This window comes from Scylla paramamosain, chromosome 29, assembly GCF_035594125.1.
Source record: "Scylla paramamosain isolate STU-SP2022 chromosome 29, ASM3559412v1, whole genome shotgun sequence".
In the NCBI taxonomy this organism is placed as follows: domain Eukaryota; kingdom Metazoa; phylum Arthropoda; class Malacostraca; order Decapoda; family Portunidae; genus Scylla; species Scylla paramamosain.
In genome coordinates this window covers 925002-938836 of record NC_087179.1, presented here as the reverse complement: position 1 = coordinate 938836, position 13835 = coordinate 925002, and the positions used below count along the sequence as shown (strand labels likewise).

General features: G+C 38.5%; 1 protein-coding gene across 1 annotated transcript in view; it reads right to left on the bottom strand.

Moving 5' to 3' along the window:
• Positions 1–596: 596 nt before the first annotated feature.
• Positions 597–13835, bottom strand: part of LOC135115171 (leucine-rich repeat-containing G-protein coupled receptor 6-like) — a 56012-nt gene continuing 42773 nt past the window's right edge. The window contains exons 5-6 of the mRNA XM_064031659.1: positions 9336–9572; positions 597–869 (exon numbers count right to left, since the gene is read on the bottom strand). Coding sequence (XP_063887729.1) covers positions 633–869; positions 9336–9572 — 474 coding nt within the window. The 3' untranslated portion in view covers positions 597–632. The remainder of the gene's footprint in view (positions 870–9335; positions 9573–13835) is intronic.

Sequence of the window (13835 nt, the reverse complement as noted above, 5' to 3'; positions counted from 1 at the left end):
CTTACACACACACACACACACACACACACACACACACAACATTTTTTTTGTCGGTAACTTTATGATGAAACATGATAAATACTTTTTTTCATAAAACCTCCTCGTAAAATAGGAGTGCATCTTATGCAGAGGTACATATAATATGGTGGAAAATACAATATATATATATATATATATATATATATATATATATATATATATATATATATATATATATATATATATATATATATATATATATATATATATATATATATAATACGTTCCGCAAACCATGTAATGCTTACTTACTTGATACTTGATACGATTAAAGAGAGAGAGAGAGAGAGAGAGAGAGAGAGAGAGAGAGAGAGAGAGAGAGAGAGAGAGAGAGAGAGAGAGAGAGAGAGAGAGAGAGAGAGAGAAACAGAGGGGGGAGGGGGAAGGAAGAAGGATGGTCGCCTGTCCTTTCCACCATCGTGTTAAACCGATAATTGGTCCTGTAGAGACACAGCAACGTAGCACACGGGGAATTCCCCTGCTTGGCCAACGCCCAAACGTTCTTCCAGGAGTAAAAACACTTTAAATTGTCTAATATGGTAATAAAAGTTCCCGTCTAGTCTTTAAAATTTAATTCTTTTATTTGGTGTGTTTCAGCAGGGTGGCAGGCGCTCTTGCTTTTGTTCATTTCGTGAACCACAGATTCTGACAAGGCTGGCAAGGTCAATAGCCTGGGAAAGACCATCCTGCACCAACCAGTCTTTTTGCAGTAATTCCTCTGCCTGCTGCTCGTCCTCCGCCCATACTGACACGTCGAAGCCCATTACAATGTGGCTTCTGTCCGGCAGTGGAAGGAGCATGGTCGCCCACACGTCATAAGCAGGGTTGTCCTGAAGATTTATGAATAACGAGAAAAAATTGATACATGCATGCATTAAGATATATATATATATATATATATATATATATATATATATATATATATATATATATATATATATATATATATATATATATATATATATATATATATTAAACTCTCGTTATACCGGGCTAATTGGAGCGAAGCCACTGACATTAAAGACGAAAATCCGATAAAAGCGACGGTGAGTGGGTCACAAGCGCAACAACCTCTAATCCCCACCTCCCCCTCCCATACCCTCCCTCCATCCATCCCAATGTATCAGTCGAATGTATCTGTCACAAAAGTCGTAACAATTATCAATATATATATATATATATATATATATATATATATATATATATATATATATATATATATATATATATATATATATATATATATATATATATATATATATATATATATATATATATATATATATATATATATATATATGTTACAGTCAATACCTGAATCCAGACAATTTGTAAAGTGACTTATTTTTTCAGGCAATTTGTGAACTGCCTGGTTAGGTTAGGTTAGGTTAGGTTAGGTTAGGTTAGGTTAGGTTAGGTTAGGTTAGGTTAGGTTAGGTTATACCTAACCTAACCTAACCTAACCTAACCTAACCTAACCTAACCTAACCTAACCTAACCTAACCTAACCTAACCTAACCTAACCTAACCTAACCAGGCAGTTCACAAATTGCCTGAAAAAATAAGTCACTTTACAAATTGTCTGGATTCAGGTATTGACTGTAACATATATATATATATATATATATATATATATATATATATATATATATATATATATATATATATATATATATATATATATATATATATATATATATATATATATATATATATATATATATATATATATATTTATTCATCATTCATATATTTCATACCACGTGCTCACGTGGCTAGTCTATTTTGACCTTTTCTCCTCCCTATCGCTCCCTCAAGGGAATACCACACCTTCCCTACATTCCTGCCAGTCTTTAAAGAAAACACCTGCATCGCCTTCCTGTCGTTCCTTCCAGGTCATTGGCCAGAATAAGCTCTGTGATTGGCTCCTTCACCCCATTTACCGGCACCTGATAGGCCATTTCTTCATCTCATATCCTGTATCCTGTTCCGTTTCTTCTCACATAAATAGAGCTTGTACAGACAGACAGTCAATTCAGAGAGAGAGAGATCGGACAGAGTACGGTTCACAGAGCGTTCAAGATCAGTTCATAGTCAGTCTTCAGAGAGAGAGAGAGAGAGAGAGAGAGAGAGAGAGAGAGAGAGAGAGAGAGAGAGAGAGAGAGAGAGAGAGAGAGAGTCAAGTATCGTCACGTCCCTCAGTCTCGGTATCAGGCGTGTACATCAAGAAGAAATCTTATAAACTGTGTTCTTTTATGCGCACAGTCAACCATAATTAAACCACTACCCACGTTCTCTACCCTACCAATTATGTCCAGATACTGCCAGGTCCTCCAGAGTAATTACCTCCATACCAAGTATCTTATCGAACAGTGGTGACCAAAACAAATCGGATGCAGTGGTGGCAAAAAATTTAACCGAAACAGTGTTTCGTCATCGATACGTCACCCTCTCTTTCTCTCTCTTCTGCGCATTGGACAGGATTTTTCGCCTAGCAGTGCGAGTGGGAGAGGAGGAAGATGCCATCTTGGTCAAAGGAGGGTGAGTGATCAGGAGCGCTACAATCTCTAATAACATCTGCCGGTGCGACACTGAGACAAGCAATGTGTGGGTGCCAGGGTTGCGCTGCCAGCCATCCCAAATTATTATACAGCAGTGTGAAAATTATGACATTTTTTTTTCTGTACGTTATGACATAGTGTATGGTAGACAATGTATGGCAGATGGCAGACAAACACCAAATTATGACAGAAATACCATAACTATGGCAGACAGCGCAACCCTGGCCAGTGCGGTGTCTGCAAACCAGCATCAACACCACCCATACCCAACCACACCAACTTCTTCGCTGCCACCGCCGCTTACCAGGATTTCTTACCAGGATGAGATCCACTAGAAAGGAGCTCTAAACATGCCAACATGCCACAGTATGATCAAATATTGGTGATGATGACAAACATGTACCTGATGTAAAATACTCTGGAATGTTTGTTGTAAACATTTAATGAACTATCAATACACAGTTAATATTCTGGGTGCTGGCTGGACGTTCCGCCCCATTTACTGACATTTATCCGGTAAATCCGATGGATGGTCCGCAGGCAATAAATAACCGTTAAATGCGGATCCCGCTATAACGGTGTCCAGTATAACCAGTGTTTACTGAATATATATATATATATATATATATATATATATATATATATATATATATATATATATATATATATATATATATATATATATATATATATATATAAAGGGAGAGAGAGAGAGAGAGAGAGAGAGAGAGAGAGAGAGAGAGAGAGAGAGAGAGAGAGAGAGAGAGAGAGAGAGAGAGAGAGAGAGAGGAAAGCATAAACGCACATTAGATGCTGCATTCCTTTATTGTTTACGTTTTGGGATAGTACAGTCCAATCTACAGACCCATTACACTAAACAAAAAGGTTAATAACCAATAAAAATAAAATCAACTTCTTTTCAGGAGAGGTAAGAACTGACTGACCTGTTCGTCTCACAGTGATACAGTGGGGACCAGCTCAGTTCCTACGACAACACATGAACACTTCCCATCTTACCCCTGAGGGCTGTTATTGCCTATTGGAGGCTAAAACAAACCACACTATGTTTTTTTTTTTTATTTTTATTTTCACTATCAAATAGGAGCCCTTCTGGGCAAGATAGATAGTGTGTTTTTGTGTTGGTGTCGCAAGAACCAAGGTGGTCCCATGGAAGGTAGAATCCTTGAGTGGTCCCCGCTGTAGGAACAGCAGGTCAGTCTCATCCTCCCTCTCCTTAAGAGAAGCTGTTATTTTATTTTTTCGATAGTTTTTATTTTTTTATTTTTTTTTATTGTAACGAGTTTGAAGATGGACCTGTACTATTCCGAAACGTAACCAATAAAGAAATGCATTCTGCGCGAAAAGTTACCGCGCTAAAAGTTTTTGGTTTCATGCCTTCCTGTTAGATAAAAAAAAAAAAAACTTCATCCAGTATTTGATATCTTATTGCACTGCCATGTTTTACGAGCACCTCTCTGAGATGTTTTGGTAACCTATCACCTAAATTTTGAAGTGTCTCATTCTCAAATTCTGCCCAACATTTGCACAGCTCTTTTCCCAGCTTGGTCTCTCAACATACCCTTAATTACACCCAATAATTTCTCCATTGGAGAAATATCTGGTGAATTAGCAGGCCAATCTTTTATTTTGGCGACTTCACAGTTATCTATCCGTGCTTTAACATTTTTAACAGTATGAGCTGGAGCCCCATGATAAAAGTTAATAAGAAATACAACGCTATAGCAATGAGTCAGAGTCTGTTAGGGGAAGAATCAGTGAGTTGAATTTCTTTTTATATGGACAGATAATGTCTCTGTGTAGAGTTAGCATGAAGAAAGAGGAAGAAAAGTACTGGTTGAGAAAATACAACATACCAAACTTCACATAGGCTGTTTTAACAAGAGAAGTGATGTAAAGTTTCCAGTCAGATTTTAAGTAAAGGACAGTGTGTTCAGTGTAGAAGGGGATACTTGAGTGTCACTGAAGAAGAGGCAATCTGTGGTCCTCTGTAATATGTTCAGTTTCTGCTGACTTTGACGTCTGGCAGAAAGAAAGAAACAAAGAAACAAAAAGAACGTTGAGACATGCTGAGTAGTCATCACCGTAAGAATGGATAGACAAGAAGTTTGGTTTAGATAATTTATGAATAATAGGAATAAGATAAGTGATAAGGCGGCTTTGTGGAACACCACAGTTAATAGGCTTAGAAGAAAAGTGGCCATCTACCATCTGTGTGATGGCTGCTCTTAATCATCTTCATTTATTTATTTTTTATTTTTTATTATTTCATAGCCGTGATGAGAAGATGGGAGATAAAATCTAAGAGCCTTCAGGTTGTAATGGTGACCAATTGTTAGACTGATCTAACAAAATGATAGTGATACTAGTGTTCTTGGATGATATTCAGTCATTCGGGAATGAATCTGGGACTGTTTTTTTGATCCTTAGGTTTTCCCATCGTTACTTTGTTTTGTTTTATTTGAAAGCTTGTGACACCGTGACCAGACTTTGAGATCTAAGCATCTTATTTAAGAACATACCATTCCTATGGTACAGTACATATTTCATGTTTAATAGAACTTTATAGAAAACTGAAAGTGACACTCAGTAATAGTTCTTATATCTTAGATGCTGCCATAATCAACCTATTACTATTCAAGCATCTGGCATTGTTATCTTCCCTAAATAATTGTCACTGTCATTTGGATGTGTTTCGGCGCTGTTTCGAGTTGGTATTACTGAGTTCGTTCCTGAGATGAGCTGGTAAGACTCCACCAACCCACCTGGCTGACCCACCAAATTCCAGAAATGCTCCCAAAGTCCTACAGTACGTGTGTGCCGTCAAATGGTCTGTACTGCTTGTAAATTTAGATACAAATTATGAAACATTTTTGTTGTTGTTGTGGATGGGACAATTATTCTGTTTAGAGGAAGAGCAGGCAAAAACCTGGGCCTGCTAAAGAGTATGATGTGAGATAATGAGGTCTAAAGCACTGTTCAGGAGGTGCTGTGAACTTATCATTAAACCCAGCTGTGACCTCACTGAACGTTTCCCTTTGTGTCTCACAATACAAGGGGGCAGTCATAGCCTGCCCTCTAAAGACAACTCTCTTCCTCCACACAAAACTACAAGCACCTAATAACACACACATCCTTCACTCAAAAATTTTAAAATCATCATGGCGACTCTACACCAGCCTCGGAGTCCCCATCTGGGGAGGGGACCATAAATGTCCCCAGGTCGGACTGCCTTTCTGTCGACGACCCTAAGTGTCTTGACACCCCCCTCAACTTTTTCTTCATTAACTTCTGCAACATTCGCGGTCTAAGATCTAATTTTCAATCTGTAGAACACCACCTCTCCTCTTCTAAACCTCATCTTCTTTTCCTCACTGAAACTCAGGTGTCTGAGGCAACTGACAGTAGCCCCTTTTCTGTTCCCTCCTACTTTCTCTATCCTCATTTTCGATCCAAAGCTGGATGCTGCGTTTATGTGCGCAATGACTTAACCTGCTCTCGTGCCCACGTTCTTGAATCTTCCGATTTTTCCACCATCTGGCTACGACTACAGAGTCTCTCTCATACTACATTTATCTGTGCTGTATATCTCTCACCTAACTCCTCTGACTATAAAAAATTCTTCAACTCCTTAACTTCCAAAGTGGAGCACATTCTAACCCTCTTCCCTTTTGCAGAGATCTCCATTCTTGGAGACTTCAATGTTCACCACCAACTTTGGCTTTCCTCTCCCTTCACTGACCATTCTGGTGAACTAGCCTACAACTTTGCTATCCTCCATGACCTACAGCAATTGGTGCAACACCCTACTCGTATTCCTGGCCGTCTTGGAGATACGCCCAACATTCTTGACCTTTTCCTGACCTCTAATCCTTCTGCTTATGCTGTCACCCTTTCTTCTCCATTGGGCTCCTCCGATCACAATCTCATATATTTATCTTGTCCTATCGCTCCAATCCCTCCTCAGGATCTCCCTAAGCGAAGGTACCTCTGGCATTTTGCCTGTGCTAGTTGGGGGGACCTGAGGAGGTATTTTGCTGATTTTCCTTGGAATGACTACTGCTTCCGTGTCAGAGACCCGTTTTTGTGTGCTGAGCGCATAACAGAGGTGATAGTGTCTGGCATGGAGGCGTACATTCCTCACTCTTTTTCTCGTCCTAAACCTTCTAAACCTTGGTTTAACACAGCTTGTTCTCGTGCTATACATGATAGAAAGGTGGCCCACAAAAGGTACTTAAGCCTTCCATCACCAGAATCTCATGCACTTTATATTTCTGCCCGGAACCATGCCAAGTCTGTTCTCCAACTAGCCAAAACTCCTTCATTAACAGAAAATGTCAAAACCTTTCAAGATCTAACTCCCCTCGTGATTTCTGGCATCTAGCCAAAAATATCTCCAATAACTTTGCTTCTTCTTCTTTCTCTCCTCTATTTCAACCAGATGGCACCACTGCTATCACATCTATTTTTAAAGCTGAACTCTTCGCTCAAACCTTTGCTAAAAACTCTACCTTGGACGATTCTGGGCTTGTTCCTCCCTCTTCTCCACCCTCTGACTACTTCATGCCACATATTAAAATTCTTCGCAATGATGTTTTTCATGCCCTCGCTGGCCCTAACCCTCGGAAGGCTTATGGACCTGATGGGGTCCCTCCTATTGTTCTCCGAAACTGTGCCTCCGTGCTTGCACCTTGCCTAGTCAAACTCTTTCAGCTCTGTCTGCCAACATCTACCTTTCCTTCTTGCTGGAAGTTTGCCTACATTCAACCTGTTCCTAATTTCTAAAACTACCGTCCTATTGCTTTATTTTCCTGCCTATCTAAAGTTTTTTAATCTATCCTCAACAGGAAGATTCTTAAACATCTATTACTTCACAACCTTCTATCTGATCGCCAGTATGGGTTCCGTCAAGGCCGCTCTACTGGTGATCTTCTGGCTTTCCTTACTGAGTCTTGGTCATCCTCTTTTAGAGATTTTGGTGAAACTTTTGCTGTTGCCTTCGACATATCAAAAGCTTTTCCTTTCTGACCGTTCTATTGCTGGTGTGGTAGACGGTCACTGTTCTTCTCCTAAATCTATTAACAGTGGTGTTCCTCATGGTTCTGTCCTGTCACCCACTCTCTTCTTATTATTCATTGATGATCTTCTAAACCAAACCTCTTGTCCTATCCACTCCTACGCTGATGATACCTGCACTTTTCCACGTCTTTTCATCCAGACGTCCAACCCTTCAGGAGGTAAACATTTCACGCAGGGAAGCCACATGACTTCTGATATTTCTAAAATTTCTGATTGGGGCAGAGCAAACTTGTTCAATGCCTCAAAAACTCAATTCCTCCATCTATCAACTCGACACAACCTTCCAGACAACTATCCCCTCTTCTTCAATGACACTCAACTGTCCCCCCTCTTCTACACTGAACATCCTCGGTCTGTCCTTTACTTATAATCTGAACTGGAAAATTCACATCTCATCTCTAGCTAAAACAGCTTCTATGAAGTTAGGCGTTCTGAGACGTCTCCGCCAGTTTTTCTCCCCCCCCCCAGCTGCTCTGTACAAGGGCCTTATCCGTCCATATATGGAGTATGCTTCACATGTCTGGGGGGGTTCCACTCATACTGCTCTTCTAGACAGGGTGGAATCAAAAGCTTTTCGTCTCATCATCTCCTCTCCTCTAACTGACTGTCTTCAGCCTCTCTCTCACCGCCGCAAGGTTGCATATCTAGCTGTCTTCTACTGCTATTTTCATGCTAACTGCTCTTCTGATCTTGCTAACTGCATGCCTCCCCTCCTTCCGTGGCTTCGCTGCAGAAGACTTTCTTCTTTCTCTCACCTCTATTCTTTCCACCTCTCTAACGCAAGAGTTAACCAGTATTCTCAATCATTCATCCCTTTCTCTGGTAAACTCTGGAACTCCCTGCCTGCTTCTGTATTTCTACCTTCCTATGACATGAATTCCTTTAAGAGGGAGGTTTCAAGACACTTATTCATCAATTTTTGACCACTGCTTTGACCCTTTTATGGGACTGGCAATTCAGTGGGCATATTTTTTTATTGGATTTTTGTTGCCCTTGGCCAGTGTCCTTCCTACATAAAAGAAAAAAAAATTGTGGTTCCACTGACTCATAGCGCTTTATCTGTTTATTTTCACTCTACAATACGAAAGTAAACTTCCGACATAAATCTTTTTCTGTACTTTGAAAATATTTCATGTAATAGGGTGCATTGATTATTTCGTTACTGGATATTTGTGATAATTTGGTGCTTTTGGGTTATATTTTTGTCATTGAATAGAATGATTATGTTGTCATTGGGTGGTGATTATCTTGTCATTGGACGACGTGATGTAAGATGATTGTTTTGTGGCATTGGCTGATGTGAATATTTTGTGATATTAGGTGATTATATTAAGTTATACTGCTAGGTAACTTGCAGCAGCTGTAATTTTGTTGGATTTCTGTGAGAACTCAATTAGCAATGGAGTTGTAATGATATAAGAAAGCGACATATCATTGTACTATTTATCGAGTTTTGTGATTATCCTTATTTTATGCTCTATTCGCTCTGTTTTAAAACCACCAGGATCTCCTTTGCGGGTTCAAGCTATTCCAAGAAGTCCGTAAAATGCAGTGCATGCTGTAGATGTGATAAAATAAATAAATATTTTATTTTGAAAACTTTATAAAAGCTATACAAAAAAAAAAAAAAAAACTCACCACAAAATGATATGTGAGAGGCGACGTCAGGTTCCCGAACATGTACTTCGGAAACTCCAATAAAGCATTCCCGTTGACGAGTACCTCCTCCAGCAGCACATTTTCAGTCATCCTAGGAAGGTCGACTAGCATGTTCCAATACAGATGAACACTCCGGAGTCTAGTCAGAGGTTCCAGACTATTATAATCAATCTTACTCAGGTGATTCAAATGAAGATCCAGCACTTCCAGATTCACCTGATGAAGTCGAGCAAAAAGTACATGTAAATTAATGCATATTTCTCTTATGAGACCACATAAAGTATATGACTCGACACACCCAACAAAAAAGGTTTAAGTAGGTGAAGTGAAAGATAAAATAAGCCTTTTGGAACATCCTCAATTAATATATGGTTTTAAATGCTGAAGGCGCTTTATACTGTAGGATTCATATATATATATATATATATATATATATATATATATATATATATATATATATATATATATATATATATATATATATATATATATATATATATATATATATATATATATATAAACAGAGAGAGAGAGAGAGAGAGAGAGAGAGAGAGAGAGAGAGAGAGAGAGAGAGGGTGTGTGTTCCACGGGTTAAGGTACATGGAGGATTGATAGGTTAAGTCGAAAATACTCTATACACATATGCTGTGTTTTGCTTTATTTTGCGAGATATTAACTAGTAAGATGTGTGTTGAGGGAGCCGCTCGCCTGGATGGGCCTCTGCCTCCTTCCTTCCCTCTTCGACTTGCTACGTACTCGAGTGGCGCCTCGCGGCATAAATTATATTTTTTCTTACAGGAAACAGCAGATGACAGGTTAAAGCTTTGTATGTATCAGTGAAGAAAATGTAAAGGTAGCACAATAATACAGTGATTGTTATGCGCTAATTTTTAAAACATACATGGCAACTCACTACAACTATCATCCCCCTTCGACAGTCGACTGACTACGTCTGGGTGCCTCAGAGCGCTGTTTCTGTCTTGAAGCGTCCAGTGGTCTTAAAAACATCAGACTCCACTGCACGATTTAAAACAGCAACAGCCCTATTATTTATCTTCCAGGGACGCCCAGACTGTTTTTTAGATTCAGGTATATCACGATTTCCTTCCTGAACCGCTGTAACCAACGTCTGACTTGTCCTGGATACTGCCAACTGTTCAATTATATTCTCTAACTGAATGACCTGCTTCCTTGAGGCTCATGAGGCGGAATAGTCTCACATAAATACTCTTTCGTTTTAGCCATATTAGCAGAGTGAAGTATCACAAAATGTTACTGCGCAGTAATACGCCAGGATGCGGAAAAAAAAAGGTCGCTGCAAATTACTGCTCTCCCTCCCAAGGCATGAACAAGTGTATCTTTAAAGAAATCTTTTTTCTATAATGACATTTTATTTATATATACAGGGTAAACTAATGAATCCTGTTGTAAGAGGATCAAGTAGCATTGTGCTTGCTACAAAGGATTTGAATGTAAGCATGTACTTTCCATTGTACTTATTATTATTATTATACACCAAGATGTGAGCCATAACAAGACACAGCTAATGATATTCTTAGATTTAAGGTTTAAGATTCCCCATTGGAGCCAAAAAGGTATTTAGCATTTTTTTATTTTTTTTTATATTCTGTCTATAATATGCATATATAAACAGTGAAGTGAATTATAGTGTGTATAGGTAAGAAACATTATCCAAAATGTGTGTACGTAATTTCTTAGTACCTACGCAGTAAGCTAATTAGGCATTATATTAATATCCTCAAAGAAGATTAGTGAACCCCTGTCATGTTATTGGTCGAGTTTACCCTGAAAAGGGACAGGTTTTCTCAATGTCCCCCATGTTCCGTTTTCTTTCTAAACTAATCTTTATTTTTATATTAGTCATAAGTTAGTATAAGGTTTATTTACTCATTTTATATCTTGTAGTATTATTCTCTTCTTAATTCAAGTTCTTTATATGTATGTATATATAAAAGGAAGAGGTGTATTCGAGGTGGAATGTGTTAGGGCGAGGGACAATACGTGTCTGGCTTTTGTATTGACTCAGCAAATTCTCGAGACAGAGCACGAGAAGCCCTGAAGGAGAGAAGAGCGGTGGTGCTCTCGGCGGATAAATTTAGGTGTGGTGTAGTGATTAAGTGGGTGTGTGGAGGTAACTGTGATGTGGTAGTATAACCCTGATATCCAGGAACAGATTGGTGAGTCTTTTGTGGTACCAAGAGCTGTTGTCCGCTGAAATTTGCTTGGCGAGTTGTTAGTTATGTAACCGAGGGGATAGTGTTGGGGTGAGAGGCAGCCATTTTGTGGTTGGGGCTGCGGTGGTGTTGTGGCGTCATTGGTGTCTTTCGGGGTGGTGTTATGGTGTTATAGGTGATCTATGGTGATGGTGGTGATGTCTTGTGAGGTTTGGGGAGTATTAGTGTTGCCATATATGAACTATCAAAATTCCGGACACCTTCACTAACACCTGATTATGGTCCTGATATGATACTGGAAAACATGTGAATTAATTAAAAGAAACTCAACTTATTTACCTTTGCATATGGCTGATAATCTTGAATTCCGTTTTTCCAATCTTGAATTCCGTTTTCCCGGATATGTCCGGGAAAATCCGGACGTATGGCAACCCTAGGCCTCAGGAGTTAAAATACGGGAATTGTTTAATGACTCGGTGACGGCGTCTGGGGAAATTCCTGCAGTTTGGGAAAATATTTCAGCAGCCTATGAAGGAGTAAAAGGGTTTTAATTCTTTGTGAAATGACGGGAATGCCATATATTGATGTGTATAACCTTTGAGCAATAAGGGAGGCGATATAAGAGCCTAAGAAAAAGAGGGAATCTATTGTGAATGAGTGTGGAAATTATCCTATGTCGGTCTATGGTAGAAATTTGTTCCCTAATTTTCTTTAATGTGTACTACTTCAATTTGTTTGTGAGTTAACATTATTATTAATATATCTTGTTATTACATAAAATAATTGTGTTTTCTAGCCCAACATTGGATCTTGTATTATGATGATTTCTGACATGTGCCAAGGTTGTGTGAGAAGACTTAATAGCTGGCGATTTCGGATAGGTCGGGTAGGTATTCGAGGCTTTTAAAAATCCAGACCTTTAAAACTTTTTGGGGTCAGTGTAACGTCCACTTTCTCGGAATGATAACCAGGATCGTGACAAATCGCATATATGTAAGGAGTGAGTGGTCAGGTATTAATTTTAATATATATAACTTGCAGCTCTCTTGCCCATGTAAGAAGCAAACGTGGTACAGAGGACCTAATAAATACAAGATAGTGTCTACTGATTGATCCAGCACTAATAATTTGACACAAGTGTGATCCCGCGGTAAGAACCGCCACAAGGCACGCTGAGGGAAGACTATGAGCAAGGACTTTGTATAGTAGGAGGACGGTCCACTCCAATAGGCGCGAAGTCGGCGCCGCCAAACGGCCGGAGGGTTAAAACACAGTAGTCGCACTAAAGAACGTGTAGAGAAGCAATTTGTTGACTCACGCAGCTTTTTATTCGCATATACGATGGGTATTTGATCATGCTCATTAATGTATTGTTTAAATCATTACAAGTGAAATAAAGATTTGTCCTTTTTTTTCCCACTTTCCTAAGGATCGTGAGAGGAAAGATAACTTTTTAGACTCGGAAGTTCCTCTTTACTTTGTGTGTTGAACTCATAATGTACCTGAGATTTGTATATTTCTGAATTCTTGACGAATTCATATGATTTTTTCTGTTAGCCTGAATATTAGAAATTACATTATTATTTTTCAGCGACTTAGATATATTTAACAAGAGAAAATATTTGTGAATTTAGTTAAACTTTAACAAATTTAAGTTAGAAAATATCCCTTCAGTAGAACTCTGAACTCTGAGTAATTTGTCTAGGAATGATGGCCACGTGCAATCCCTAATAGATATATAACAATTTTTGAGTAACAAAATATAATAGAGTTAACATTCAGTCGTGAGTTTATATCTGATACGATACAGGATTCCCGCACTTTTTGATAAAGTAGTAGATAGATTAGTAATATGTTGCCTCTAATTTAAGTTGTCATCTATTAAATCTCCTAAAAATGTAGTGTGAACACGGAGAACAATTTCCTGATCCAAACTTATTGGACCCAAATCATACATTAAAGACTTGTTCTGGAATAGCATCACACGAATTTTATCAACATTAAGTTTTAACTTGTTAGTTTTTATCCAATTACTAATGTGATCTAATTCCTGGAACAATTTAGAGCGAAGAGCATGAAGGTCATTATCAGTGACAATAAAGCTTGTATCATCAGCATATATTGTAAAGTGGGCATTGTTAGAAGAATTTGTTTTATCATTTATATAAATCAAGAACAAAATGGGCTCTGTATTGAACCTTGAGGTACACCATATTTAATAAATTTACAATCAGAATAAACAATATTACAGAAAACAAGCTGCTTTTCCTCAGTTAAGTAATTC